General features: G+C 37.1%; 1 protein-coding gene across 5 annotated transcripts in view; it reads left to right on the top strand.

The window, feature by feature from the left end:
- GTF2I (general transcription factor IIi) overlaps positions 1 to 26,391 on the top strand; it is an 82,411-nt gene that overhangs the window by 47,692 nt on the left and 8,328 nt on the right. For 4 of the 5 annotated variants that reach the window (XM_063457402.1, XM_063457406.1, XM_063457405.1 and 1 more), the window contains 15 exons: positions 1,579 to 1,650; positions 5,317 to 5,500; positions 7,956 to 8,014; positions 11,646 to 11,717; positions 12,335 to 12,518; positions 12,942 to 13,000; positions 15,835 to 15,897; positions 16,161 to 16,202; positions 17,056 to 17,145; positions 17,659 to 17,724; positions 18,374 to 18,557; positions 18,666 to 18,718; positions 22,379 to 22,456; positions 24,665 to 24,748; positions 25,658 to 25,841. In XM_063457402.1, the coding sequence (XP_063313472.1) occupies positions 1,579 to 1,650; positions 5,317 to 5,500; positions 7,956 to 8,014; positions 11,646 to 11,717; positions 12,335 to 12,518; positions 12,942 to 13,000; positions 15,835 to 15,897; positions 16,161 to 16,202; positions 17,056 to 17,145; positions 17,659 to 17,724; positions 18,374 to 18,557; positions 18,666 to 18,718; positions 22,379 to 22,456; positions 24,665 to 24,748; positions 25,658 to 25,841 (1,474 nt within the window). The remainder of the gene's footprint in view (positions 1 to 1,578; positions 1,651 to 5,316; positions 5,501 to 7,955; positions 8,015 to 11,645; positions 11,718 to 12,334; positions 12,519 to 12,941; positions 13,001 to 15,834; positions 15,898 to 16,160; positions 16,203 to 17,055; positions 17,146 to 17,658; positions 17,725 to 18,373; positions 18,558 to 18,665; positions 18,719 to 22,378; positions 22,457 to 24,664; positions 24,749 to 25,657; positions 25,842 to 26,391) is intronic. The other variant, XM_063457404.1, reaches the window with a different exon arrangement.

Raw genomic sequence — 26,391 nt, 5'->3', positions numbered from 1 at the left:
TCCCTGCTATGTTAATAGCTTGCTAGACCCTGCAAGAGCCTCCTGTATGTGATTAAAGTTCAATTTAGAGATTGAGATACAATTATTTAAGGTAAATTACATCTGTTTTGAAATTTAAACCAGTTTTGTTTTCATGCAGGCCCTGTCAATCATAGCCAGGGGAGGTGTGGCTAGGGCTGCATAAACAGAAACAAAGTGATTTAACTCCTAAATGACAGTGAATTGAGCAGTGAACTTGCAAGGGAATGATCTATACACTAGAACTGCTTTATTTAGCTAAAGTAATTTAGGTGACTATAGTGTTCCTTTAATCTCCTACACTGTGTTAACCTCTACCACTTCAGCGGGAAGGCTATTCCATGCATCCACTACCCTCTCAGTAAAGTAATACTTCCTGATCTTATTTTTAAACCTCTGCTCCTCTAATTTAAGACTGTCCTCTTGTTGTTATAGTTTTTCTTCTTTTAAATATAGTCTCAACTGTGTTGATTCCCATTTAAGTATTTAAATGTGTCTATCATATCTCCCTTGTCTTGTCTTTCCTCCAAGCCATACATGTTAAGATCCTTTAACTTTTCCTTGTAAGTTTTATTCTGCAATCCATGAGCCAATTTAGTAGCCCTTCTCTGAACTCTCTCTCTAAATTATCAATATTCTTCTGAAGATACGGTCTCCAGTACTGTGTACACTACTCCTAGCGAGGTCTCACCAGTGTTGTGTACAATGGCATTAGCACTTCCCTCTTTCTACTGCTAATACCTCTCCATAGACAACCAAGCATTCTGCTAGCATTTCCTGTTGCCCTATTACATTGTCTGCCTACCTTTAAGTCACCTGAAATAATCCCCCCTAAATACCTTTCCTCAGATGTTGAGATTAGGACTCTATCAAATATTCTGTACTCTGCCCTTGGGTTTTTACGTCCAAGATGCATTATCTTGCACTTATCCACATTAAGTGTCAGCTGCCACAACTCTTACCATTTTTCTAGTTTACATAAATCTTTTGCCCTGATACATATCTTAGTATCATCATCAAAAAGACATACCTTGCCACCAAGACTTTATGCAATATCACTAATAAAAATATTCAAGAGACTGAGTCCAAATACAGATCCTTGAGGTACCCCACTGGTAACAAGACCATGCTTCGTATATAACAGCGACTAAATCTACATTATCAGTTGCCATTATTGCCACAAGTTCATGATTCTTATTCCCTAAACTGCGAGCATTTGTAGACATGACTCTAAGCTTGTCATTTTTTAACACACTTAGTATTTTCTGAATTGTTAAAGGACAAAGGATTATGATGTAGAGCATTTATTTTCTTATTTTTAATTCGACAAAAGAAAATAATTTAAGTCAAAATCTCACTGCTTTAATGTTGTGCTGGTGCCTGGAGTGTATCTTTAATGAATCTGGAGTGTATCTTTAATTGATATGTCACACAAAATATTCTGGAGTGTTTCAGTAATTCTGAAATGTAAACCGCTTATATCACCATATGAGATCAACACGTGTTCCCCATACCAGTAGTAAGCAAATAGTGACTTTTACCTTTTATCTGTTTTGTTAGTGAAAGAAGAATGGTATACCAAAATAACAAAGCTAAGAAAAATTGTTGATCAGCTGTTTTGTAAAAAGTTTGGTAAGTATATTTCCATTACTTAACTAGTCTATATATTAATTAGTTTCACTCCAGATATTAACTTCTATAATGTAGAAACCTTCAGAGACAAAGGAGATTAGTTTCAAAGTTTAGAAAATCGAGAAACATTGGTATGATGGTATGAAAGGAAGAGAAGGTATTGAATGATAGGTAAAAGGATGGGATAGTTGACGAGAGCGAGAGAGGGGTTTATTTTTTATTTTTAAAGAGACTGCATGTTTTCATATTTTAAAGTACACTTACAATTGAGGTGCGGCAGTTTGTCTGAGGTTATAAAGATATTGTCAGTGAGGTGAAACTGGTTACTTATAAGGTTAAGATTGGAGGCAGCGGGGGCGGAGCCTAGCAGCCGAGCTGGACAGTCGCATGGCGAGAGAGCTCCGGCATTTTCGGACCTAAAAACACCTCTTACACCCGGTTGGAGTGGCTGCAGGCTCCCTGTGGGGACTAAATGAGATACTACCTCGATATGGGGCGCAAAAACAAGAAAATCAAACCCGACAAACCGAGGCAGGGACCTAATATTGTGGATCTTCTACAGCAGACACGGGAGATCGCTAGGCCCAAGATGGCCGCCTACCCGGAAACCTATTCTGACTTTTGAGACGGCCTCTCCTCGGGGGATGAAGCAGTGAACTTACCACCCGTGCAAGGCCCAACACTGGCCCCCCAAAAGGCGGAGACTTCACCGGTAAATGCAGCGGTGCTAAAAACGCTCCTCGCGGACCTCCAGGCGAATATACATGCAGATGTAGCTTCCCTCCGCAATGATATTCACGGCCTGACAGGCCGCATGGGAGCGATCTAGACTGCCTCCAACGTCTGCTCCGACCAACTTGCCTCCATACAAACAGAGGTCCAAGACCTACAGAAACAGAACGAAGACTATGAACGCCGTTTCACGGCACTGGAGGAAGCACGCCGGGCCAATAACATCAAGGTACGGAGCATCCCTGAAAACATCCCACAGGCCGAGATTCCGCACCTCCTGAGGCGCCTACTAGCGGCCCTACTATCACCACGACAGGCGAAAGCCATCACAGTGGATGGGTTCTTCCGGGCCCCAAAACCGGCCTCCGCACCAGCAGCAGCCCCACGGGACCTGATCGTGCGATTCCAGCACCTCTCAGCCAGAACCGCCATCTTAACAGCGGCTAGACACTGCTCCCCCTACACATTCGAAACGATGGAACTATCCTTTTTTACTGATCTTACGGGGGGCACCTTGGCATGGAGAAGGTCGCTCAGGCCATTTACGACCCTTCTGCAGAAAAGTGGCCTAAGTTATAAATGGCACCTAGCACGCAAGCTGATGATTCTACATGGCGACACCAACCATGCAGTGCATGACCTCCAGGAAGCCAGAGCGCTACTACCTACACTGGGACTCCCTCAGGACTCTCTAAACACAGCTGAACCTCAAGTTACACCCAAACCGGCACATAAGTGGAACCCCGGTAAAACGACACCCTTTGTTCCGCGTGGACCCGCGGCCGCACTAAGTGGAACTGTGACCACCTGACTATGTCGGACTCTGAACTGTGAAGTACAGGATCTGATTATCCAAATGTTGAAAATGTTTACATGTTATACGGCCACGATAAAGTTATTCTGCTACTAAAGTTATTTGTTATTACCCACACTCCTCCAGCAAGAAGGTCTATCGACCGCATTGCTCCCCCCCCCCCACCCGACAATAGCCTAACACACTCCTCGAACCTAACTCTCACATAGCCGGGTGTAATAAACCTTACCATCTATAGGCATCCATTGCCCTCCAAGTAAACCACGGGTGGCACTACAATGGCAATGCACGCCGGTAACGCATACCGAGACAACGATACCACCTGGAGTGGATACCCCCTTATATGAATACACCTAGTAGGGCCTTGGTATTCAATTATATTATGTTCTGTTCTTTTATGTTATCTTAGTTCACTCTACTGCTAACTCATCAGGGAACACTGCGAGTACACACAAAGTAGGCATAGCTATGCTCAAGTTCCCCACAAGCCACCTGAGCATGCCGCTAATACGGTTTTTATTATTTTAGTGTATGATATCGCATGCCTGGATCAGAATGTAGCTGCTAGTTATTTATCTATAAAACTAAAAATGTGCCTAGCATTTATCACCACATGTTTGTAATCCTATGTTTATGACCGGTGCGCAACAATCGTTGTGGTTTTGCGCATCTAATTGTCACCCTCATGCACGATATAAATAAAGAATTAAAAAAAAAAAAAAGATTGGAGGCAGCAATGAAAATAAAACCTGTAGGAACATGTTAATTGTATTGTTCTATGTAGTCAGTTAGGTTGGAAAACCTCACACAATGCATCAAATGTAAAATATAACACTGTCTTGATATATTAGTTAGACCAATTTTTTTTTCCATTTAAAACATGATCGGTACTGTATTTTTTCCAAATTAGTTTTTATTGAAATGACATAAAGAAAAAAATGTCACAAGTAAGTGGGTAACAGACTCATTTAAGCCATAAACGCAGATGAGCATAAAAATTAGTTTGACTTCAGGAGACATAATACAGTCAGGAATAATATAAAGGTAAAAACATAAACACTGAATATATGAAACATACAATATAGTGTGATTGTACAAATGTGAAACACCAATGAAATGTATATCTGAAAAAACTAAATGGGATATAATATAGATTGTAAATATAAGAGCAGTATATCTTCTGTAATCAAATCATGTGATTCTGGTCTTGATATGTGTCACATCCGGGGCCGGAAGACATGACAAATTGTGAAAGTGCCGTGATGCAGGAATTTTAGCCCTTTTTAAATGGAGATGGAAAGAGGCAGAGAACCTACCTGATGAAGACAATATGTCAAAACACTTAGTGTTTTGGGGCCAGCGGTTTAAAGATTACTGTATTGTTTACAATCCCGTAGTGCTGGTTTTTGGCAGTTTTGATTAATTAATTGTATTTTACAATCTTTGGAGTTGTATTTCAATTTCAGCCTGGGAAAAGGGCTGACACATGGAGCCTAGGATTGGCTCTGAATAATGTGAGTAATTTGATTAAAGAAGATGCATTGCTCTTAGATTTATACATATTATGCTGTTATTTATCTTCTTATTTTTTAGATATACACTGATTGATCATATTGTACTTTCACATTTGTGTGCTCACACGATATATTTCGTATATTGGGGTTTGTGTGTTGTTGTGGTGGTTTACCTCACTGGTGTTGTAAGAGCTGCACTGCAGTTTATGCACCGACAAGCTCCAATTCACTAATTTGTGTTTAACGTAAAAATATGAACACTGTCAATTCCCAATTTTTATTTTTTTTCATTGTAATTTTTTGAATCTCTCAGAACTATAGAGAGATGAGAAAACAAAGGGGGAATGGAAAGAAGAGAGAAAGGGAAGAAGAGCAAAGAGGAAATGGGAGGCAGGTGGGGGAAAAAAAAGAGAGAGAAAACAGGGAGGGAAAACAAAGTGGACCAATTAAGCCTTAATAAGGTAATAGTAGGGACGACCAGTGCTGAAGTTTTATTATGTAACCTTTTTCTGTTTTATGCCTACTGATGTTTTTCTGGATTTTTGAATTTTTTTTATATATATATATATATATATATATATATATATATATTTTTTTTTTTTACAGCTGATGCTTTGGGAAAGACTGAACCTATGCCTGTACCATACCAGAAATTTGAGGCCAACCCCAGTGATATGTATGTTGAGGGATTGCCTGATAATATACCTTTCAGGAGCCCCTCCTGGTATGGGATCCCAAGGCTGGAGAAGATAATTCAGGCTGGCAACAGAATCAAATTTGTGATCAAAAAGTGAGTAGTAGGAATTCGGCATTCTTTTCAAATAGTTTTTATTGAAAAATTTAAAATGTAATAATAAAATGAACAATCAATATGACACAAATTAAATATTGATACAACAAACAAACCGGAGTATAATGTAATAGATAATATAGATAATTACACGGAAGTAGTAAATGATCAATTATAGGATATTAAAGGGTAACCTAAAAAAACAAAACAAAAGAGAACCTCTCACTGCCTACTTTATTAAATACACGGCCTAGAAATGCATGGATGCAAAATGTGCTGGAAAAATTAATTTGGGGTGTCCATGCTCACTCAACAGGGTCATGCAGATCCAGCAGATTTTTTGGAACATACAATAATGCTACTAAATATATCACAGGGACAGTCCTGAGGACTGTGCAGGCCATTTGTGTGAAATAAGTGTAATGTTTTGTTTTTTAATCAGTTTGACATTGTGCTGGGTTTGTGATATGATGCATTATCCTCCTTGAAGCATCCAATGAAAGCAATATGGTTGAATTGGCCTTAAAGGAATGCAAAAAATATTCCTTATACCCTTACATTGTTGGTGGATTATACAGCTGACACAAGTCAGGATGAGTTGAAATTGTGTATGTAAAATTCTGACTCTACAATGTGCATGGTAAACAGACAGCAACAATTATTTTAAAACTCTAACAGGTTTTTGTTTATCACATTTTCTTTGTTGCCAGTTCTAAATTGTAGCCATGCAATTCTTGTTTGACTGTTTGCATTAATGATATGCCTAATAAAGTGGGCCACTGGAATCATGTTGGCTTTAAGGGAACAATCTGGGCACCAACACAATCTGATTAAACTCTGCCCCATAGACAATTACTGACTTTTTATCTGCACAGTATATTAAAGATGTTCAAAGGGGGCATATGACAAGTGATTGGCTAAGGATTGAAATCCTTGCAGCAACTCAGCTGACACTGATCTCACTTTGGCTGAGCGTGGTACATAATAGTATGCCTAGCAGGGAGGTTGTATTGTGAAAAGAGGGATCATGCCTAAGGAAGATGCAAAACGTTTGTTTTCCTCTCTCTCCACATTAGCCACTTAAGGACCCCATGACGGTTTCGCTCGTCATACAGTGCAGGGCGGTAACGTCCGTTGATGGCTAGACCATCATGTAGTTAAAGTATCAGCAGGGATTACATTTCTGCTGGTACCAAGGAACCTAAGGTATATTCCATTTGCCAAGGGTCCAAACTGTCAGATGGTGCCACAGCTAGTGGCCTCAGAGTGACAGATGAGCTATGTGTGCTGCACATACCGTTTAAATACTTTAAAATAACACACAATTGCGCTCAACCACAGTATTTCTTAGTGTGCCCCCAGCCTGCAGCATTAAAAAAACATGGAGCCCCATGTATCCTTTGATACTTAAAGGAACACTATAGTCACCAATACAACTTTAGCCTAATGAAGCAGATTTTGTATATAGATTATGCCTCTGAAGTCCTACTGCTCAATTCTATCTACAGTGGCAATGTCACCGCCCACTGCTGTTTAAGCAGAGCCTAACCTAGTGCAGGTGTCCCTTGGCGCTGGATTCAGGTAAGTCACTGAAAGGGCTTTAACCCCTTCAGTGCCGCGGGAGAGGGGGCGCCAGGGAGGGGTGCACTGCAGGAGCCTATCGTTCCAGGAAAATGGGTTTGTTTTCCTGGCACTATAGAATCCGTAATAAGATAAAATCTTATGAAATACCCAAGCTTATCATTTCCCCAGACACCTCCTCTCCAAGCTCTTTCTATGGAGGGTCTCGCAGGCAGAAGAAGAGCGGTAGGAAGATGATGGTGGTTCCTGCTAGGGACTGGTTCAGGTAAGTAAATCTCACCTTCCTCTGCCTCCTACTGCCACCAGATCTACGGTGGCAATGTCACTGCCAGTGGTCTTTGCACATTGTTGAAAGACACCAGACGGTGACAGAACTGCTTTGTTTGCATCATCAGTTGCTATTAAAATGGACGTGTCACTTCTCTGGATATGACACCATTGGGTCAAACGTTTAGAAAGCACCTATAACTCATGTTAACATTTTTCACATGATGCCCCATTGTCATTTATATTAAAAGGAGACATCTCATTTAAGTGGTCTGGGTGCAGTTTGTTTTCATGTTTTACAAACACGTATTTGTTAAATATAAAGTATAAGTAAAACATTATATTAAAAATAATAGTGACAGTTCCCCTTTAAGAAACCAAGTGATTTTTTTTTCATTGTATTTACTGTATTGTGTATCAATCTATTAAGTTGTATTTAAATCATTTATTGTGCTGAATCAGATCTTTGGTTCTTCATAGGCACATCTTTTGTGTAAATTTTTTTTAGCAAATTAATAACACTATTTAAATGACTTTTCAAAGTATTGAATCCTTAATGATAGTTTTCTTTTGATGTTAAAAGCTGATATGTGTTTTTATTTTACAGACCAGAGTTGCTTACGCAAACTGCACCAGAGTCTCCTCAAAACAAAAGTAATTCAGGAGGTAATTACACCTATTAAAACAACATGCTCCCACTTTTCTATATATTAATCTTTTCTATTGGTTTCAAATGTATTCTTTCTCTCTTTTTAGTGTTGTTTGTCTATTTTTCCTTCAGTTTGCTTTAACGGAACACTATAGTCACCTAAATTACTTTAGCTAAATAAAGCAGTTTTAGTGTATAGATCAGTGGTAGTCAACCTTTTTCTACCTACCGCCCACTAATGCATCTTTTTGGTTGAAAAAATGTCCTTACCGCCCACCAGTTTTCGCGCAAATGCGGAATATTTTTAAGAAAGGAGGGTTTTTAAAAAAATAAATGTACGTACATTTATCTTTTTATTTCTACTTAATGCAGGTTTATAAGGTTTTTAACTTTATAAAGTTTAATGAGAAAACAATAAAGTAAATTGAAATTACCTTTACTAGTGATTAATGAGATCCTTGAGGTTGATGCTGCAAGACTAAATATTTGATATCTGGTTCGATTTTCGTAAGGAACAAACGAATGTCTCTTTCAGTGATATTCAGACGACTTCTCTGTTTGCGCATAATATGATTTCTCATTTGTGCGTCAGCTCATCTCCTCTCCCTCCTCAATTCCCCTCCCCACCTTTTTTTCCCCTTTTTTCTATTTTTTAACCTTCCTTATAGCAATGCCCAGTAGGAAGGCTAAGCTAGGTAGCCCACTTACTATAGTCCACTATAACAGACAGGCACACATACAAGACACACACACACAAGACACACATACATACAGACACACACACACACATACAAGCCACACACACACACACACACATACAAGACACACACACACACACACACATACAAGACATACACACACAAGACACACATACAGACACAGACAGGCGCACATACACACACATACAAACAGACAGGCACATATACAAACAGACACACACAGACATGCACACACAAGACACACACACGCACACACAAGACACACATAGGACACATACAGACAAGACACACATACATACATACAGACACACATACAGACACACAGACAGGCACACATACATACAGACACACAAGACACACATACATACACACACACACAAAGACACAGACAGGCACACATACACACACATACAAACAGACACACACACACATACAAGACACACACACACACAAGACACACATAGGACACATACACACACACACACAAGACACACACACACACAAGACACACAGACAGGCACACAGACAGGCACACATACACACATACAGACACACAAGACACACATACAGACACACACAAAGACACAGACAGGCACACAGACAGGCACACATACATACATACAGACAGGCACACATACAAACAGACACACACACAAGACATACATAGACACACACAAGACACACATACAATGACACATACATACAAAGACAAGACACACATATATACAGACAGACACATACACAAGACATACATACAGAGACACATACAGACAGACACACAAAGACACACAAGACATACCTACAAAGACACACACTCACAAACAAACACACACATTATATTTAAGTCACCCTCCTGTTTCCTACCTTTAAGGTGCAGGAGGGTGACTTTTCCTGGGGTCCAGTGGTGGCTCAGGTGGATGGGAGTCAGGGTTCCCACTCTGACTCCCTCTGCTTCCTCCCGCGCGGCTCTCAGTTTTAGCTGGGAGGAGTGACCAGGGAATCACTTCCTCACAGCTCTGTGATGTCATCACAGGGGGCCCGGTCACACTGTTAAAGCGCCCAGCGCTGACCGGGCCCCCTTACAATCCGCATCCATTGGGTGGCCCTGACAGCATGGGCCACCCGATGGACACTTTGGAAAGCGGCCCCGGCGGTTTACCGCGAGGGCCGGAGCCGCAAATGGTCACAGTGGTACCCAGTCGCACGGGTACCGCCGGCTCGCACCCGCCCGCCGATCAACCTGGAAATCCCTACCGCCCACCTGGAATCCTGAAACGCCCACTAGTGGGCGGTAGGAACCAGGTTGACGACCCATGGTATAGATCATTCCCCTGCAATTTCACTGCACAATTCACTGTCATTTAGGAGTTAAATCACGTCGTTTCTGTTTATGCAGTCCTAGCCACACCTCCCCTGGCTATGATTGACAGAGCCTGCATGAAAAAAAAAACTGGTTTCACTTTCAAACAGATGTAATTTACCTTAAATAATTGTATCTCAATCTCTAAATTGAACTTTAATCACATACAGGAGGCTCTTGCGGGGTCTAGCAAGCTATTAACATAGCAGGGGATAAGAAAATCTTAATTAAACAGAACTTGCAATAAAGAAAGCCTAAATAGGGCTCTCTTTACAGGAAGTGTTTATGGAAGGCTGTGCAAGTCACATGCAGGGAGATGTGACTAGGGTTCATAAACAAAGGGATTTAACTCCTAAATGGCAGAGGATTGAGCAGTGAGGCTGCAGGGGCATGTTCTATACACCAAAACTGCTTCATTAAGCTAAAGTTGTTCAGGTGACTATAGTGTCCCTTTAAACATGCTGGCACCATTAGCTCTCCCTTGTCTGTCAGACTGGTAGCTGAAAAAAATACATTTTCAAATAGATTTTTCTCCTAATCTATACATTTGCCAGCAAAACTGCTAAGCATACGTTGTTTGGGGCACGACAGGTGCCAATTAACATAATGTTTTTCCAGAGTGTTCACAATTTTACCAGTAAATGAAATAGGAGAGAGCAATATCTTATAAATATAGTGAAAATAGTAAATTAGGCAAGGAAGGGGGGGAAACAGGATGCACAAATTGAGAGTATCCTAAAAATCTCAGGTATATTATAAAGATAGTACTACTGAGTGCACAAGAAAGCACAATGCATAGAGGAAAACTATGTAAAGGATAGATACAGGGAAAATATGGGTATGCAAGGGTGTTGAGTGTAAAAAAGAATATTGGGTAAGGAAAGAAAAGGATGAGCAAAAATACTTTCAACTTGATTAAAGGAATGTAGGTGAACACCTCAAGAGGAGGTGATACCATCTATGAGAAGTTCTGTTTTTCACAAATGTGACCAGGGAACCCCAGATGACATAACTCATTAGGAGAGTTTACATTCCTCAGTGCATAGATGGCTAATTCCTGAATTCTTCTAAGGAATGTGAGAGATCTCAAGTAGAGCAGAATCTCTGGTTGTATTTAAGGAGAAAACATGCAGTTAAATGCCATGTGATAGCAGACGTTTTTTTAAATTCTATGAGATGGGGTAAAAAGTCAATGTGAGGTGGAAGAGATCAGAAATTTTAGAGATATCTAATAGTCTTGTGCAAAGTTTTAAAAAAATATTGGCTTGGCCAAGCAATTTTTTCCAAAAATAGAAAATTTTGTAGGATGTCTGAATTTCGGGTGAATGTCTGTTTGGCTTGGCAGAGTTTTAGTTCCAAGATTCTGATTTGAAAACCGAATCACACGCACAAAAAAGGCACGAAAATGGGCTCAGATTTCGGGAACTTGCCCGTTTTACAGTTCTGCATTGATAAAATCTCCAAATCTAGTATTTAGTCAATCACAGTCAAATATAGCATTTAGTCAATCAATTTGAAAACATCACAAAGCTATTTTTTTATGGTTTTTTTTGTTTTTTTTTTTTAAAGTCAAAGAAGACTGGAATGTAAGAATTACCAAATTAAGAAAGCAAGTGGAGGAAATATTTAATACGAAATTTGGTAAGTTGACTTTAAAGCAATGTTACTGCAGAATTATTGAAGGAGTCACACCGAATGTAAATCACCAGAAGAGGTAGCAAAATTGGTCCCCATCATGGGAACTTGTGCTAGTAGAATAGAACATGCACTCACACATATATACATACTCTACTCTTATGCTTGTGATTTTCTGGTATAGTAGCTGTGTGAAGACACTTTTGCTGTAGTAGTCAGCAGTTGTTGCATGGTCACAATATAAAATCCTGTGACCAGAAGAATTCATCCAAGACCGCTTCAGTGTACAATGCATTTCACTACTTTGTAGTTCTACAAGCCCCATAGAACAGCAGTGCCTGACTACCACCTCACAGAAATCCTTTAATGATTGCCTTTGGTCTTTAACTTGGTGAGACTGTTTTCATTACAGACACACATTTTTATAGATTTATTACTGTTACAATTGCCTGTCTCTACTATAAGAGCAATTTTATGACAATAGAATAATATTTTACTATTCTTTCTAAATTTCTATATTTGACTGTAATAACTACAAACAATGTCAGCAAATGAGTTCCAAATCATATTGTTTGTTGAATCTTAAATTGTTACTTGATTTATGTAGTTAATTTTTGTTCCAGCACAAGCACTAGGACTTCCTGATGCTGTAAAAGTCCCATACCCTGTGTTTGAGTCAAATCCAGATTTCCTATATGTAGAAGGATTACCTGAGGGGATTCCATTCCGAAGTCCAACGTGGTTTGGAATCCCTCGACTTGAAAGAATTGTACGGGGAAGTGCCAAAATCAAGTTTGTCGTTAAGAAGTATGTATATTGCACCTGATTTCCTAAAATATTAATTATTTGTGTGTTTTGTTCTCTTAGTTGTTTGAGAGAAGGCCTATTAATAATTAATGTCCAGAGCCGGTTTTAACATAATTTAACATTTTGCTGAGTCCTTTATTTTTAATTTTCCAGTCTCTGTTACATGTCTGACACAAATAATCAATGTAGACAGCTGCCTGTATATTTTTGATTTAATTTATTTTCAAAATTTCTTACATGAACACAGGTAGATTATATCTGCTGTATGTAACATGTATTCAAACAAATATGAACAGTGTGCATATTCTTTTACTATTTCTTATAAAATAAATTAAGCAAGCCAAATAAGAGTTTATAGTGTCAAGTAACATTGGAAGTTCTGTTGATTGTAATGTTGAAATGTGTGTATTTGTTATCTTTCAGGCTTCCACTTGTTATTTCCCACATTCCTCCTGAGCTGGCAGATAAAATAAGTGTTGATGGTAAGAATTTACTGGAAAGGACAGCCTTTCATAACAATTCCAACCTTTCTTAGAGAGCAAGCATTACACTTTGCAGTTTTCTATAGACAAAATTATATATTATCACTAGGGAGTCTGGGATAGTATGGGATAACCAACTCTTTCAGCATATATCTATTTTTCTCTTGTCATTATTAAACATGGATGCATATGATTTTAACTACTTCAGAAGTAGTTTTGGTGTATAGATCATACCCCTTCAGTGTCACTGCTTAATTCTCTACCATTTATGATGTAATCACTTTTTGTGCAGCCCTAGCCACACTTCCCAGCATGGGACTTACACGGTCTCCTGAAACACTTCCTGTAAAAAGAGATCTTTTCACTGCACAATCCCTTTACTGCACAATATGTTTAATTCAGAATTTCTTATCTTTTGCTCTGTTACTTGCCTGTTAGAGACTTGTGTGTGATTAAAGTTCAGTTAGCAGAACAGGAGATGAAAACCTCTAAAGTAAACACAGTGCTGTAATATCTGATTGAAAATGAAACCTGTGAGTCACAGCCAGAAGAAGTGTGGCTAGGGCTGCATAAAAGCAATGTAACCCCTAAATGGCAGAGAATTGAGACTGCAGAGGCATAACCTAAACACCAAAACTGCTTCATTAATCTGAAGTTGTTTTTGTGCTAAGAGTATCACTTGAAAACCTACACCAGATTATTTTATTTTTCTTTGGCTGGGGTAGGGGTGAATTTTCCCCTTCCCATCCTACCTGCTCCTACACGTGACCGCGCACTGCTGTGTCCCAGTTACTTCTGTCCTGTCTGTCAAATGTTATTGAATTAAATGTGAATATAAACAAAGTAACCGCTGTAGAGGAAAATGCCATTTTATATATATATATATACTTAAAACAAAAACTGTAAGGCCACTATTTTCTTGCACTTAATACTAAAGTATACAAAAAAAAAATTGCCTTTCTCCATTCTTTACACGTTATTTTTTATATTTCAGCATTGCAAGTACCCCAAGCATTGGGAGAATAAAGGGGGAGGAGGAAAATGAATCTCTCTCTCTCTCTCTCTCTCTCTGTCTCTCTCAATAATTTACACATCACTAATATTGTTTTCACTTAAGCTTTATATACATGTGTGTGCATGTTGAATATCTGACCCTAACTGTACATATGAAACTGCTATGGGCATGTTCAGTTTAGGTCTTTTGTGTTTTGTATTTTTTCTCATTTCTCATTTTGTTTTTTTTCTTCGTTTTAATATAAAGCAAGAGGAATGAGGACATGTATTTTTTTAAAAAAAAAAATATTTTTTTTGTGTATTTTTTCAACATATCTAAAATGTATACTGCTATAATGTTGGATATTTAGTAGTTTAGGTCAAAATGGACAATAATAGATAAGATACCGTGTTTTTATTGTACGCCAATGTCATGTTCTGCTAAAATTGAGCATTTGATTCTAAAATAAAATGTTATTGGATTACATGTGTTATTATGTGTCCATGTAATATCATTCACTATGTATGTCTATGTCCTAGTTTTCATTTCATGTAAATTTCTGCATCGTTAGTCTGCAGTAAATTATCTAAAGGATTCCAGGGGCTCAGTGGACGCATTATAAAGTGCCTGGACCTCCTGGGTGCTCTTACCATGCAAACTTTGTATTTCGCGTTCTTTAACTGATTTTAGAATTCATGCAGCCGACTCGGTTATATGTTCATATATGTTCATATGTGCTCATTTTGGGCAGTATAAACTATGGTGGTGCTTGTATAGTTCTACCTGTAGTGAATATATTGCGTTTAAATGCTTTATAAAAAAAAGTTCAAGTAATCTGTTTTAAACCCCTATAAAGGGTTTGCAACTCTTCAGGGTAGTGATATACATGCAATTGCTGAGTGGTTTTACATTATACTTGGAATAATGATTGTGTTATACTGTCCATATCAAGCTGCTTTCCTAATTGTTCACACACTTCCTGGTTCACTGTTTGGCATTCTTGAGTAATTTATGTCACTCTAAAATGGAGGGTATAAACGTTGAAACACTGTGTGGGTTAATATACTTCCCAATTCTCTGAAAACTTTCTTACCTATTATGTAACATCCTTCTGAACGTGCAAAATGCATGTCTCCTACCTTTCTTACACAAGTGCCACTTAAATGCTGTTGCTGTTTGCCACAAGAAAAATAAAAAGAAACTGGAGTTTTAGAAGTTAGGTCTTGCTTTTCTTAAATTGTCTGGGTTACCCAGCAATAATCAGTAGAACAGTTTGACCTTTTGCAACCTTATTGTTTTGTTTGCTTTCATTGTATTTTTACGTAACGTTGAAGTAGGATGTCCTGAGATGACTGACTGCATTGGGTCTTTTATGCCTTTTTTTTTTTTTTGCCAAACACTTGCTTTGGGTCAGCTAGGATTTCTTGCAGACAAGTTAGTGAACTTTCACTGCCAATGCTACTAGCTACACCTCCTCTATAACTCCTAACTTTTGTTGGGAATTTTGACAGGTTCACTACAGTACCCAAACTATAAAAAAATAGGGCCGTTTTGGAAAATTTTATTATTGTGAAGTAAAAACGTTGCCATTCCCTAGTTAATTTCCAATAAATCTCAGCTTGGTAGAAATAAAAAAGTGTTCATGTATCCATCATATTAAATACATTCATGATTATAGATCAAATATGACTTAATCTTAAAAAAATTTTTTAAAAACAAAAGTGATCCTTCAGTTCAGTTCAGTTATATTTATTTTCTCTTTGTGGATGTTTGCTTTCTTCCAGCAATGCTGTGTATTCTTTAAAAATTATTAAACAATAACCTGCTGCTTGGTTTACAGCATTACAAAGCTCAGAAAACAATGAAAGTGCAAAGAACAACACAGTGGAAGGTACGAATGAAGGTATGATTTCTACGACTGTGATACCAATCACAATTCTGCTGTGCCATGTAATATTCTTCCCATATAAACACGTCTGTTCTTCAGTGCACTCTCACTATTTAACTGGAATGGGTGCAACCGACTGTTTGCATCTTTCTTTATATCTCTGCATTTTTGCTGTAAGTTCCTTCAGATCTTTTGTTTAAATTTGTACCCCAATTATCTGCTTTTGAGTGACTTTTCATTGTAGAGATTAAAGTTTCCACTTTACTGTTTTCCTACAGGAGATGACAAATTGTCAATTTTAGAACCTCATGGCTTTGCAGGTAATCATAGGTGATTCTCATGAAACATTAGCCAATGCTCGTTCAGTATTCGTAGAAAAATCTTTATTCAAATTGGTAAAAAAAAAAAAAATGACATATAGTAGAAAGCTCCCAAAAGCATTAGTTCTTCCTCATTTTGTGTCTACTGACACTTTATCTAGTTTAAGGGCTTTCCAGATCCTTGGTTGATGAATGTACTGACAGAAAGTGTTCTCCCATTCATGTTCCCGTTCCCATTTTAACTATTGAAAGCATGCCTAGTAATACAGGAAGCAAATTAGACCCAGTAGTTTACAGACTGCCTTAATATCTAATTTTTTTCAGCCTTTGTATAGTTAATTTTGTATTTTGAATGCTGTTGAAAAGTCACATTGAAGCTTTATAACCTAAAAAAGTATTTCCAGATACATCTCCTGTTAAGTGCACAAATGACCACACAAATAATAAACAAAACATAATGGTACGCTACGCTTCTCTAGAATGGAAGACGTTCTAATACAGTGTATCCAGAAATGAGGATGACCAGATATTTTATATATATATATATATATATATATATATATATATATATATATATATATATATTGTATGCATATGTTAATTTTATAGAAAACGGTAATAGAACTAGTGCAGCTAGGTAGTGTGTATGTATGGGTGAAATGGGTGGGCAAATTAATCCTATCTGTAAGAAAAAGGTATATATGTCTTTCTTCAAGGATTAGAAACCATACTCAATATATGATGAGTAACACATTCAGAGCTGGCAAACCATTATAGAAAGCTTTAAACATGGGATTGTCATATTTGGTCTGTATAATTCTGATATATATATTTTTTCTGCATAATTTTCCAGGTTCTCAAGATAAGACTGTTGTGCGCCCCATTCCACAAACAAATGGTTCCAATGTGCCATGCAAACCCAGATCCAGAGAATTTTCCTTCGGTAAAATTTATTATTTTATCATTGTATAAAAAAAATTGAATGTAAATTTTCAGGAAAAAAAAATACTTTTTAGCCTTATTGAGTTTGTCTTAATAAAATAGAATATGATTTCTTGCAACTTTCATGAAAGACACCCGTTACGACTTTATAGGAAATACCATTAATTGCGATTAATATATTCTTATTATTTTAAAAAGAAAAACAACTTATTTTAGAAGCTCTATCAAATTACCTGTGATGTCGAAAGTCTGAGACTTTACTTCTTATATTAGATTAATTTAGGTTTGTTTTCTGCAGTGAAAATGTAGTTTATGATGTGTAGATCTGTTTGAGAATATATAAAACGTGCCAGATTTAAAATAAGCAATGGCTGTTTTTACTTGTTGTTCCTTTAACTGATGTTACCACTTTTAGTCAATTAAAGAAACGGAAGTGCTACATGAACGTGATTGACAAATACTGAACTACTTAAATTATTTAATTGTATATTACAAATTTCCTTTCTGAACACAGAGGCGTGGAATGCAAAAATTACAGATCTGAAGCAGAAAGTTGAAGCATTATTTGATGAAAAATGCGGTACGTGAGCTTTAAGTGATACAATTATGTAGCATAATAGAGCAAAGGCTGAATCAAGTCCCTTTTTTGCAATCTTGGTATACATAATGTGTTGTAAATCTTGTACTAGTCCTACGATTACCCGCAGTCCAGGTTGTATTGATGTTTCGAGATAAAGTTAAGATAAAGTTTGGTAGACTAACAAAGTATTCATTCAGTGGCTTTATTCACTAACCGTTATAGTTTTACACTATAGGCAGGCAGCTTCTGAATGATCTTCTTTAAATGAGTTGATCAGTGGAGCATGGAGGTGTGCTATGCAATGATTTAAATTGTTTGACCCATTTATATGAAATAGAAATAAGAATATGTAGTCTTCCACCTCTCCATCTTTTACAATCTGCTGTCCTTCTGTTCTAAGCAGTTATATTTTTAGATTGTCAAAATGAATGTGTATTTTTATATGCCATTTTGCTTGTTTATATATTACTCATTCTGTAATCTAATAAATTATGTTATACAAAAAAAAGTTGTATGCACCTAATATGACCTTGTCTTCAAAAAGCCATTTACTGCATATACGCCCAGACATGTGACTATGCCATTTCCATAGTTGCATTAGGTTTAAGTTTATTTGTAGTCCATAATAAAGGATTCTGATTGTTTCTAGGAGAGGCACTAGGTATGAAGGAGCCTTTCAAAGTCCCATTTGCACTATTTGAATCCTACCCAGAGGACTTTTATGTGGAAGGTCTTCCAGAAGGAGTTCCTTTCCGTAGACCGTCCACGTTTGGCATTCCTAGGCTGGAGAAGATTCTTCGAAACAGAGCCAAGATAAACTTTGTAATCAAAAAGTAAGATATTTAAAGTTGCATGTGCTGTTTCCATATCCTTATATAAAGGGAAATTTGCATGTGATTTGTTTTATTGTATTAAACCTCTGTTTTTTCCCCTACTTTCAGACCTGAAATGTTTGAAGCTGCAGCCAAAGATTTCCCACCGTTACATCCCCAAAGTAAGTATTGGACAAAAACATGATGGTGGTTGTAACATTAATACTCTATTGTCCCTCTTACTGTCTCTTGAAGACAGTGTGTGCTAGGGTTGGTTTGTTCTTTTTTCCCTTTAATAAGATTTATTTTCAGATATTACTGTAGGTGAAAGTTTAGGATCCAGTGATCATCGTCAGTGTGGTTTAATATAAGAACAGTGACTGAGTCACACCACACAAAAACAAAAGTTTTAGACTTTAGAAAAACAGACTTTTCCAAAATTAGAATATGTGTAAAGGAGTCATTATCAGACTGGAGCAATTTAAATGGAGTCCAAAAGAAATGGGATTATTTAAAAGTTGCACTACTGAAGGCAACAGAAAATTGCATTAGGCTTGTCAGTAAAAGCAAAAAATTCAAGAAACCACTGTGGTACTCCACAGATGTAGCCAAAATAGTAAAAAACAAAAAATAGCATTTAGTAATTATAAAAAAACCCCAGAGTGAGGAAGACAGAATGACCTATAAGATTAGGCAGAAAGAGGCTAAGCAAGTTATAAGAGCTTCCAAATCACACACAGAAGAGAAAATAGCACAGTCAGTAAAAAAGGGGGACAAAACCTTTTTTAGATACATAAATGAGAAAAGAAAAGTAAAACAAGGATTAGTTAGATTAAAAACAAAAGAAGGAAGGTATGTAGATGAGGATAAAGGTCTAGCTGACTGCCTCAATGAATATTTTTGTTCGGTATTTACAGATGAAAATGAAGGAAAGGGACCTCAGTTAAGAAAAAGGATAAATTAGTCATTTATTACACGTGAGTTTACAGAGGAAGAGGTTCTATTTCAACTGTCAAAAGTAAAGACAAATAAGTCAATGGGACCTGATGGAATACACCCAAAGCTATTAAAAGAGCTTAGTGGTGTACTAGCAAAACCATTAACAGATTTATTTAACCAATCATTGATAACAGGAGTAGTCCCAGAAGATTGGAAGTTAGCGAATGTTGTGCCCATTCACAAGAAAGGTAATAGGGAGGAGTCGGGCAACTATAGGCCAGTAAGCCTAACTTCAGTAGTGGGGAAAGTGATGGAAACCATGTTAAAGGATAGGATTGTTGAACATCTAAAAACACATGGATTTCAAGATCAGAGACAACATGGGTTTACTTCAGGGAGATCATGCCAAACTAATCTTATTGATTTTTTTGATTGGGTAACTAAAATTATAGATCAGGGTGGTGCAGTAGACATTGCTTACCTCGATTTCAGTAAGGCTTTTGACACTGTTGCACATAGAAGGCTTATCAACAAACTACAATCTTTGAGTTTGGATTCCAATATTGTTGTATGGGTAAGGCAGTGGCTGAGTGACAGGCAACAGAGGGTTGTAGTCAATGGAGTATATTCGAAGCTTGGGCTTGTCACCAGTGGGGTACCTCAGGGATCTGTACTTGGACCCATTCTCTTTAATATTTTTATTAGTGATATTGCAGAAGGTCTTGATGGTAAGGTGTGTCTTTTTGCGGATGATACTAAGATATGTAACAGGGTTGATGTTCCAGGAGGGATAAGCCAAATGGAAAATGATTTTGGTAAACTAGAAAAATGGTCAGAGTTGTGGCAACTGACATTTAATGTGGATAAGTGCAAGATAATGCATCTTGGACGTAAAAACCCAAGGGCAGAGTACAGAATATTTGATAGAGTCCTAACCTCAACATCTGAGGAAAGGGATTTAGGGGTGATTATTTCTGATGACTTAAAGGTAGGCAGACAATGTAATAGAGCAGCAGGAAATGCTAGCAGAATGCTTGGTTGTATAGGGAGAGGTATTAGCAGTAGAAAGAGGGAAGTGCTCATGCCATTGTACAGAACACTGGTGAGACTTCACTTGGAGTACTGTACACAGTACTGGAGACCCTATCTTCAGAAGGATATTGATACCTTAGAGAGAGTTCAAAGAAGGGCTACTAAACTGGTTCATGGATTGCAGGATAAAACTTACCAGGAAAGGTTAAAGGATCTTAACATGTATAGCATGGAGGAAAGACGAGACAGGGGGGATATGATAGAAACATTTAAATACATAAAGGGAATCAACACAGTAAAGGAGGAGACTATATTTAAAAGAAGAAAAACTACCACAACAAGAGGACATAGTCTTAAATTAGAGGGACAAAGGTTTAAAAATAATATCAGGAAGTATTACTTTACTGAGAGGGTAGTGGATGCATGGAATAGCCTTCCAGCTGAAGTGGTAGAGGTTAACACAGTAAAGGAGTTTAAGCATGCGTGGGATAGGCATAAGGCTATCCTAACTATAAGATAAGGCCAGGGACTAATGAAAGTATTTAGAAAACTGGGCAGACTAGATGGGCTGAATGGTTCTTATCTGCCGTCACATTCTATGTTTCTATGTTTCTATTTTCTGTCTATGTCTCCATGAAGCCTTTCATTTTCTTAGCCATGTCTAGTGTATTATGCTAATTTTATCATTTTCCAATACTTATAGGGTTATTTACTAAAATCTGAAATGTTTTGAATTCTAAGTGAATTTCACATTTTAGATCAAAGTAGCCAAACTGGAAGCGTGGCTGACTCGGAGAATTTGAAATTCACTTTGAGTTCCCCACAATTCTCACTTTAGTAAATAACACTGAATGTGTTGGCATGACTAAACATTACATTGACATTTAGTTTCACAGAATTTGTAGCTCACGAACGGTACTGCTGAGTGTTCAACCAGCTGAGATCATAGCTAAATTTAAGAAATTCATGTTCAGTGTTCAGGTATTCACAAAATGATCTTTACATCTGCTTAGTGGCCTCTGTAATTCAGCAGGTCACAGTATTTAAAATCACTCAGATTTTATTATTGTGTATCTTCCTAGTGTAGCCAAATTATGCAATATAGGCACACCAGGAAGACCTACATTAAGACTTCGGATAGTGGTTTGAAAAGGTCACAACTGGACTTCTACTGCTGGAGAGGACAGAACTCCCAGAAGGCTTTCTTGTTTTCTCCCCTGACCTTCCACACACAATTCTAAGCTGATGATTTCTTTCTTTCAGTTTTCCATTTGAAATGTAACTTTACTGAAGCTCCAACTATTGTCTGGGATCACACTCTACATAAAAAAGTGTTCTCTTACTTATGTACATAAAAAATAAAAAGTCCTAAAGTGAATTTGAAAAAATAAATAAAGGGGAAATAGAGGGACAAGAAATGATTACAAATCTTGCAAAGCAACAATTCAATATGCTTCCCCCCTTCCTCCAGATTCATTGAGAGGAATAATTTGCTACCCATTATCTTTGTGTAGTTTTGGTGTGCAAATTGAGAATAGTTATGGGATTATGGGATAAAGCAATAAGCCGTCAGGATTCCTAGCCATACACTGCACATTCGTGATCATCTAACCTGACAGTTATGAACAACACCTGGCAGTTATGAACAGCCTGTCTGTTTTGTGGTGTTTTCTTACAATATAATGTCTTCATATTTGTATTCCACACTGTTAGAGGGTGTGAGGCTGTGTGTTCAGTTTTCTGCTAATAGTTTTGCCTTTGGTTACAAGATTGCTACATGGCTCATTTGTAGATCACAATAGTTGTTTTGCCAATTAAACCTTTTTGATATCCATTCATATCTAAAACTATGCATATTTTTTTTCCTTAAGAAAGGACACGTTTTCATAACCCCTCACTCACCGCATCTGGACTTGAAGATCTCAATATAATACAAGTAACTATACCAGGCAAGTGGCATATTTAAATGTTTCAAATTCATCTTACATATGTATGTATAATTATTCATCTGTATGTGAGATTAATTAGTGTGCTCACCACTTCCTTATTCTTTATTTGTTTGTAAGACTTAATAATGAAAACATTGGCTTTGTAATGAATTGTAGCGTAGTTGAATAAATTGCAACAAAGTGAAATAAAAATGGCGATGAGAGCACTCAATAAATATAGATATAAATTTTACCAATATTGGCATAGACACATTTCTAAAAAATAAGAATAAAAGACCATAGGGTAATATAGTTAGCACATATATAAAACCATATATTCTTGGTCAAACTCACATGATTCCGAGTCACTTAAAAAGCTGACTCAGACTAAAGGTAAAGCGGAAATAAATCGCTGATATGCTGGACTCCTGTAGTAGTCAGGGTAAATCCTGTTCGTTTTATTAGGGGTTTATTAGTGCACCACTTCTGAGAAAGGCTTTTGGCTGAAACGCGTCGAGTGGCAAGATTAATGGACTTATCCTGTCTTAATTTGTTTTATTTGTTTTTAATTTTTGTTTAAAAAAAATAGTTTTTTACCTTGATTCTGCATCCTGGATTTTTGGAGGTAACCACTAATAAAACCATAGGGTAACTATATTACCCTATGGTCTTTTATTCTTATTTTTTAGGAATGTGTCTATGCCAATATTGGTAAAATTTATATCTATATTTATTGAGTGCTCTCACCACCATTTTTATTTCACTTTGTTGCACTTTATATGTGTGTGTTGAGTGATCCACACAGGTGATAGTAACACCAAATATTCATAAATTCCAACAAATTGTATATCGTAGTTGAATAAATGTTACTAGTGGTTTCTTTAAACCTCGCAAAGTGGGTTGATATTCACAACTAAATTCTAGGCTTCTTCGTGTCTGCAGTTATGTAAAATATTTTATACAAAACCATGAAATTTTAATAGGATCTCTCTTGAAATTCGGTTACAGTTGGGATTTTAAAAAACACTGAAATATTTCAGTGTATATAATTTAATTATATACATCTGCCAACCTTTTTACTGCAGGTATATGTGAGGGAAATGTAGCCCAGACATCTGCAGTGCAGACATGTTATATACCAAAATTATTGTAGTTGTATTTCTTAAGCAGTTAAAAGGTGACCTTGATGCTGCTCGTGTTTATAGCATGCTGGTGAAAAGCCCAATACCATGAGAAGGTCATCGCATATTAGCGGAGACACATCTTCTGTAGTGAACGTTTTCACTGCTGATATGACTTCATGACATCCCTATGTTCTATATCGGTGGCTGTCTCTTTGTATTGCAAGCTTTGCTGTAGAATGTCAGAGTGATGGATAAATATTTGCAATCTCCACAGTGGCCAGGTCCCTTAGTACATACAGGTGCAGGAACATTACATGATAGCTAGTGTGTACTTTTCCAAATTTTGAAATGGCTAGTAGAAATTCACCCCTCGTGGACTCTCCAGCCTTGCAGTAGTGAGTAATTTTCAAGGTCTGTCTATCACTGTTTGGCTTGAAATTTTAAGCACCGAATCTAAAATGAAATTCAAGGCTTCTAATAAGTATGACTGGTAAATTAAAGGAGCTTGTTTTGACATTGTGTTACAAGCATAAGTTACTAGCCTATAACAAGTATAGACATGGAAAGTACAATGCACCATGACTCTGGAATCAGTGTGACTTTTCTGGCCATACTCTGTGGCATGCAACTTTTTAAAATGTATTTATTTTTATTAGAGCAGCACTGTCATTTTTGTAAACTCAAAGAATAATTTAATTGAAATTCCAACACAATCATTGACAAAGTCATTTTTGTCAAAATTTTGCACATTAGAGCTTCAAGCAGATTCCACTAAGCCATCCTGACATTTCCCATCATAGAACATTCGTATGGTATCCCATAGTTTATGTCCTTTAGCTCATTTAGCTATATCACAATTTAATTTGTCTCCCATGTTAAAATTGTTGTAGGACCCACTGATATTGGGGTACTGTGGCGTAGTGGTGGGCTTAACACTATATAGCCATATGGTGTAATGGGATCCACATATTTGTTTGCTGAGATAGGTGATTTAAAGTAGCCTTGTAAAATGTAAAACTGTATTTTTGTGTGTGCGCTGTTCCTTAATCTGTATTTTGTAAAATGTATGTGCAGGTCATCAATCCTAACTTAATTCTTTTTCTAGATGTCGACAATCAAAGAGTAGTTAAAGTAGACAAAACACGTCAGTTGAGGGAGCAGGTCAATGAACTCTTTAGCCGAAAGTTTGGTAAGTGTATGCCAAGTCTCTTAATTCCAGGTAAAGCATCGCAAAACAAACACCACTGTGTCAGGAAGAAACACAAATTTATTATTAATTCACAATATAAAACCACTATCGTGGCATGTCGCGGCTTTTTAGATGTATTGTCTATTTCAGGGTCATTTTGTATGCTTGTAGAGTAGAAAAGCACATAGTGCTATATATCATTCTTAAAATTGTTGTGCATAAATTGTTTCGGTTAATGCGTGTTAAAAGGAGGCAAGTTATATATTTTTATTATTTTATTGTCTTTTAGTGCTAATATTTTTGCATTTATTAGACTGTAACATTTGTGTAACGGTTTATTTTATTTTTAAACGTAACACCAGAAACACATTTTGTTGCAATTTTGCTTCAATCATCACTCCTTTACACGTCTTCCACATTGAACCTATACAAAAATAAATTCAATTCAAGTGAAGCTGTAAACTTATCAAACTTATCAATTAGTTGTTTAAAGGAACAGTCCAACCACAGCAGTATTCTTTAGTTTTTATAGTGCCAGTAAATGCCCTGGTGTCCTCCCAGGGTAAGTAGTCACACTTTAAACCATTTTGCAACTAATCTGCAGGTCTGCCTGGTGCCTGTCGCCTGTCATAGCCTTTTGGAGAGTCGAAAGCTCCCCTTTGCTAAGACCTGTATTACCATGGTGGCTCAGTCCAGAAAGCTTCCAGCTCCTATCAAACTCCAGGAAAGTTGTTAAACAGTCTGACTACTTGCCCTGGGAGGATACCATGGCACTCCTAGCATTGTAACCACTACAGTAGGTTGTAGTGGTGATGGTACTTGCAGATTTCCTTTAAGATACTGTTTTGACATATGGTGCTCATGCTAAATTCACATTTTAATTCTTTTGATTTTGTTCTCTTTTTCTAGGTGAGGCTATTGGTATGAACTTTCCAGTGAAAGTCCCCTATAGAAAAATAACCATAAATCCAGGGTGTGTGGTAGTAGATGGGATGCCACCAGGGATTACATTCAAAGCTCCAAGTTATCTGGAAATCAGCTCCATGCGCAGGATACTAGATTCTGCTGAATTTATTAAATTTACTGTAATTAGGTAAGTGTGCATTTAGGTATATTAATTAGATTCTATGTGTAAAATGTTGACACATCCTTAAAAAAATTAAAAACACACACTTAAACCCCTTAGATTTACACCCTGTAAGATCACATGATTGTGCTTGTCTGCATTCAATAAACCTACTGGAGTCAGTCCCTCACCATACACCACTGTACAAACGTTTTAGACAGGTGTTAAAAAAATGCTATAAGTAAGAATGCTTTCAAAATAGAACGAGAAATGTTAGTTCATTTGAATGAATTAACAAAAAGAGAGCTAATCTAATAAAACTGTTAATCAAATTAATATTTGGGATGACCAACCTTTGCCTTTAAAACCGCATCATTTCTTCTAGTAACACTTGCACAAAGTCAGGGATTTTATAGTCTTATAGTCACCTAAACTTTTTTTTTTACCAAATAGGTGCTAATAGTCCTCAATTTAATATGTAGGTTGAAACACATTCATCAGGTAATGTGTAGGAGGAATAAAACGGGGTGTGGAACAGCCAAATTGTGCAAACAAGATAAGGTTGCTGAAGACAGTT

The sequence above is a fragment of the Pelobates fuscus genome, chromosome 1 (genome assembly GCF_036172605.1).
Source record: "Pelobates fuscus isolate aPelFus1 chromosome 1, aPelFus1.pri, whole genome shotgun sequence".
In the NCBI taxonomy this organism is placed as follows: domain Eukaryota; kingdom Metazoa; phylum Chordata; class Amphibia; order Anura; family Pelobatidae; genus Pelobates; species Pelobates fuscus.
Note: the sequence above shows the minus strand (reverse complement) of the source record. Positions and strands in the feature narration are given on the sequence as shown.